This window comes from Cicer arietinum, chromosome 3 (genome assembly GCF_000331145.2).
Source record: "Cicer arietinum cultivar CDC Frontier isolate Library 1 chromosome 3, Cicar.CDCFrontier_v2.0, whole genome shotgun sequence".
Lineage (NCBI taxonomy): Eukaryota > Viridiplantae > Streptophyta > Magnoliopsida > Fabales > Fabaceae > Cicer > Cicer arietinum.
The window spans coordinates 6,289,256-6,294,803 of NC_021162.2; the positions used below are offsets into that span (position 1 = coordinate 6,289,256).

The 5,548-nt window shown below is 35.3% G+C and overlaps 1 protein-coding gene and 1 long non-coding RNA gene across 2 annotated transcripts in view; both read left to right on the forward strand.

Annotated features, from left to right (window-relative positions):
• The first annotated feature begins 168 nt into the window (after window positions 1–168).
• On the forward strand, window positions 169–1,594 carry LOC140919881 (uncharacterized). The gene is made up of 3 exons (XR_012162487.1): window positions 169–400; window positions 568–639; window positions 1,407–1,594. It is a non-coding gene; the product is annotated as an uncharacterized lncRNA (long non-coding RNA).
• Window positions 1,595–2,078: 484 nt separating this feature from the next.
• The window catches only part of LOC101512479 (pentatricopeptide repeat-containing protein CRR2, chloroplastic-like), a 13,763-nt gene continuing 10,293 nt past the window's right edge, over window positions 2,079–5,548 (forward strand). The window contains 2 exon segments of the mRNA XM_012713380.3: window positions 2,079–3,537; window positions 3,540–4,767. Coding sequence (XP_012568834.3) covers window positions 2,502–3,537; window positions 3,540–3,733 — 1,230 coding nt within the window. The 5' untranslated portion in view covers window positions 2,079–2,501 and the 3' untranslated portion in view covers window positions 3,734–4,767.

A 5,548-nucleotide genomic window follows, 5' to 3' on the forward strand; every position in this document is an offset into this window, starting at 1 on the left:
ATAATAATAATAATAATAATAATAATAATAATAATAATAATAATAATAATAATAATAATAATAATAATATTAATATTAATACTAATAATAATTAAATAAAACAAAACCCTTGCCACCTCATCCCATTTTTCCCAATTCCTCTTTCTCTCTTCCTCTCGGCAGACAGCAACCCCCTCCCCCTCCTTCATTTTTTGTTTTCTTTCTTCTTTTCTTCCCTTCTCCTTCTTCTCACTCTATTACTCAAACCCTCAATCCTTAAAGGAGGTTTAACATCCCCACAAGCTTAATTTCTCAAACTCCTACAAATTCTTTTGGTTGAGATTTTTGGGTTAGGGTTTGTGTTCTAAGGAAGGAAAAAGGGTACCCATCTCTTGAAAGTGGTTTATTGAGACTCATTGAGGTAAATGCACAACTCTAATCCTAGTATGAATTCATAGAAAAATGTAGTTTTGAGTAAAAATCTTATTTCGTGTTTAGAGTATATTTAAATGATGCTGATAGTTTTCTAGAGGTAGTTAAACTTTAGAATAAATTTCTCTAAAGTTTTGGAAATATTTTTATACTCAGATTTGTCAACTGAGACCTTGCCGGCTACTCTGAGAGTTGTTGGAGAGCAAACTTAGACGATTCTCCATAACAGTGAGTTGACGACGATCATCGTCATTTACTTTTATATAATGTTATTATTATTATTTTACTTGGTTTCTATATTAAAGTATTTATTGAAAAATTTGGGAAACACAACCTTTGAATTTTATCTCAATTTCGTCAATTATTTAATTTAACTGTCGTTGTTATATAATATGTTATTATTTTGATTTAGTATGAGTTAAAGTATTTAAAGCTTGAATTGTTATGCGATTGAATATGTTTTTCATGAATTACGATGAAATTATTTTTAATGCGCGTTTTGGAAAATCAGTGTTATTGTTATTAAATTGTAACTGCGTTAGGTGCACCTAGTTACCTCGTGTTGATTAGGGAGAGTTACCCGTTAGATGGAGCCGCCCCTATGAGAAATGTCATCCATAGGAGGAGAGGGCTATCAACGCGATGTAAACTCCCTAATTGATACGTGACGATGCGTTGCGGGATTGAGAGGAGAGGGTCATCTGTTAGATGGAGCCGCCCCTAAGGGAAAGGCCACCCTTAGGAGGAAAGGGCTATCAATGAGATAAAGCCGCCTCTTGGTTCTAAAAATTTGTATTATTACTTGTTTGATTTTTATGATAATTTTAAGGTTGTTCATTTTGATTTCGTTTCGTTATTCACTAAATTTTTTAATATTTTTGTCAAGCGATTAAACAGTTATTCGTGCCTTTTGTGTTTCCCTTCTAATTGATGGTGGTTGTTGTCTCCTCACTAAGTCTTTGTGACTTACCCCTTTATGTTGCTTATTTTTTCAGATTCGCAGGCAGTTGAGTAGAAATTTGTTATTTGATTCAAGTCTCCACATATTTCTTTTGGTAGGCCTCTTTGATTGAGGACCATTTTTGTAACGTCTGTTGAGTCTATGTAATTTGCAGCTATTTTGGAGTCTAGCAATTTTTTTGAAATTGTATTAAACGATTAGATTATGTTCTTTGAATTGTGACTTAATTGAGAATTTAACAGGGATTTTATAAATTTGGGAATGTTGAAGTTACAGAGGATACTCTGTCGAAATTTCGAGGAAAAGTATATATATATATATATACTTTTGAAATGGTTATGGAACGATTTAGTGTTTAATTGTTAAGTTAGTTGGTAGGCTTGCCAGGCTAGGAGTATAGCTTGCGCGCCGGTCACGACATTTAAATTTCGGGTCGTGACAATGTTGGAATTGATTCTTTTAATATGTAAACATTTGGATTTAGTCCATATTACAGAGACTAATTCTAATATGAACAAATTTTGTAAAGAAAAAAATAAAACAACAATAACCAAAAGGAAAAATGGTATATTTGTGACTTGTAAGGACTAAAAACAATTTTTTTACATGGACAAATAGTGAAAAATATTATGTTGGAGGGATAAAAAACATATTTATGTATGAAATTTGTGTAACCTTGAGTTATTTGTTATTAACAGGTATACCATAAGTTTGGATGCATTTGTGACTGGATATACAAGTTAAAGAACTCATTCATTCAAAAATTTCTTTAAAAGAAGTTTGTAGAAAGTAACACTGACTAACATATTCTGGAGAAGTGGTGGTATATTTCTGATGAGGGTGCTTCAAATGCCCCAACTTGTAAGACATGGTCCATTTCAAAGTCACCCATGTTGCTACACTTCGCATGTATCTTCAAGATTACCGGTATGTTTTGTTTCATGGAACCCTTCAAGTTCAACCAACCCCACAAATGACATCAAGAACAACAACAACGATTTGATTCAATCATTATGTAGAGGTGGCAATCTTAAGCAAGCAATTCAGGTCTTGTGTACCGAGCCGAATCCAACTCATAAGACTTTCGAGGTTTTGATATGTTCTTGCGCGCAACATAACTCTCTTTCTGATGGTCTTGATGTTCATCACCATCTTGTCGGTACTGGTCTTGATCACCATCTTGTCGGTAATGGTCTTGTTTCAGCTAATGATGCTTGAGGCATGCGATTCCGTTCCAAATCCGGTTACAATGGTTAGTGTGCTTCAAGCTTGTGCAAGTCTTGCTGCATTGGAACATGGAAAGTTGGTTCATGGCTATATCATTAGAAAGGGTCTTGATTCTATATTGCCGGTTCTTAACACCCTTATAACAATGTATGGAAGATGCGGTGAGATTTCGACAGGACAACGTGTGTTTGATTATATGAAGAAACGCGATGTTGTTTCATGGAATTCTTTGATTTCTATTTATGGTATGCATGGTTTTGGAAAGAAAGCCATCCAAATTTTTGAAAATATGATCCACAATGGAGTTTCGCCGAGTTACATATCGTTTATTACAATTTTGTGTGCTTGCAGCCATGCAGGCCTTGTTGAGGAGAGAAAGATTTTGTTTGAATCTATGCTTAGTAAATACAGGATCCGTCCATGTATGGAACATTATGCTTGTATGGTTGATCTTCTTGGCCGAGCTAACATGTTTGATGAAGCAATGAAACTAACAGAAGATATGGATTTTGAACCAGGACAAACCGTTTGGGGTTCCCTTCTCGGATCTTGTAGGATTCACTGTAATGTTGAGCTTGCCGAGAGAGCAAGCATTATGCCTTTTGAGTTGGAGCCTATGAATGCTGGCAATTATGTGCTTTTAGCAGATATTTACGCAAAAGCTAGGATGTGGAATGACGTAAGGCGTGTGAGGAAATTATTAGAAACTCGCGGCCTGCAAAAGATTCCGAGCTGCAGTTGGATTGAAATCAAAAGGAAGATATACTCACTTGTCTCTGTGGAAGAGTATAATCCACAAATCGAAGAGCTTCGTGCTTTTCTAATTACATTGTTGACTGAGATCAAGAATCAGGGCTATGTTCCGCAGACAAACATTGTTGTTTATGATCTCGATGAAGAAGAGAAGGAAAGAATCGTGTTGGGACATAGCGGAAAGCTTGCCTTGCTTTCAGACTCATTAATACCGCAAAAGGCGAAACCATTAGGATCACAAACAACTTGAGATTGTGTGAAGACTGTCATGCTTTTATGAAGTTTATTTCAAAATTTGCCAAGAGAGAGATTCTTCTTAGAGATGTGAATAGGTTCCACTGTTTTAGAGATGGAGTTTGTTCATGTGGTGACTATTGGTAGTTATTGGAAGAACACTATGCAGTTAAATCTTTATGAAGTAATTCTAATATAGTCACAGAAATTGAACGATGTCATGGTTCCATACACAATAAGTCCCAGTTGAGATCTGCTGTAAATCTTTGTTTCTTTTTACAATGCGTTGAAATTCAACTTATAATTAAAACAATGAAAATGAAAACCTCAACTTCTAATCTAATCACCACTTCATCATGAAATCTCAAATTTTATATTAAGATTTGTTTCTTCAAAATCTTATGTTGGTTGGCAAATACCAATACATCGTATCCTGTATTTTTACCCTAGCACTACTATTAATAATATCTTTTCAATGTGAGAAATAGATCTCTGGTATTTTTCCTTCTTCAGAAACCTTTCTTGAGGTCATTGAAAGTAAGTTAATTGAGGATTTGTGTACTTTGCACTGTAGCTTATATCTATACTTTATATCTATCTAAATTATATATAAAAATAAAACCAATTAGGTTTGCAACGTTATTTTCCTGGTCTACATGAAGGTAATTTTGTGAATGTCTCAATGGAGAGAGCATCCCCTATGAGTTTGGTGAATTTAAGGGTTACCCCAAGTGCCAATGGTGAAGGGAAGTTATTTTCTTCCTATAGATAATTTTTATTTGTCTTCCTCTAAATCCTATGTCTGTCTTTCATCTTTTCTCTTTTGCATTTTTCTTTTTGCTAATTTCGGTTGAGTTTGTATCTCTTCCTTTCCGTTTCATTTCCTTTTTGTTGCTTCTGCCACTTTGTTCCAGTTTTTTGCTCCTGCAGGATAAAAAGGTATGGAGCTTTCGAATCTGCTAATGTAAATCTCCTCTTGTTGGGTAAATATTGTTCTTGGTTAGGGTATTTGAGCAGTTCAACCACGATTTCGTCACGGTTCAAGCAGTTTAAAACAGTTGAACTATGACCTAGAGGTCTCGCAAGTTCAATGTCTAATTCGATTTTTAAAATATTGATTGAAAGCTTATGGTTAATGAGAGGTTCTTCATGTGGTATGCCTTGCAGATTCGGTATTTCAGGTTTGAGATTGCTTTTTCTGGATATTTTTCAGTTTCATATACTTGAATAAATTTTAAATTCCATCTGCATGAGTTGCATCTTTGCTGTTTTGAATTACAGGTGTTGATGTTGTTTTGAAAATTTAAAAACCTTTGAAAACAATTTATGCCACCGAAAATATTAGTGGGTTGAGTCGCGGACTTAGGTAGCTCTCTTTAAGACGTTTCGAGGCACTGCCCAAAATTGTGCAAGGCAGACTATAGAAAACTGTTCTAGAATTACACCCTCAGTATGTCAGTCGATTGACTGACACTCAAATATAGCACGGAGGCTACTCAAATATAGCACGGAGGCTACTCAAGAAAATAAGAAGAAGAAGAATATAAGGGGGAGAAGTGAGAAAAGCCTCAGATACGGAGTGCTTTTGGTGTGCTTTTCCAAGTGAGGTGAGCTCTCTATTTATAGATGAGTTCAGCAACTGGATCTGAGAAAAAAGGGGGATCCAAGAGCACGAAGTCCATTAACTGGCCACCAGGAATGTGCCTTAGAAATAGGAAACGTGACTTGACTAGGCTCCTTGACCGGGCAAAAGTCAAAACGTGGGAAAGACTCAGCTTTAGGGTTTTGACGTGGCAAGCAACTGAAGCTAAGTCAAATTAGGGTTTTGACTGAGCAAAGCACAAGAGACTAGTCTGTTTAGGGTTTGAATGAATCAGAACTTTGACTTTGACCTTGTGGATGACAGTTTCGTAATATGTGACATATCGCAAGCAATTAATTAATTAAATAAATAATTAATTT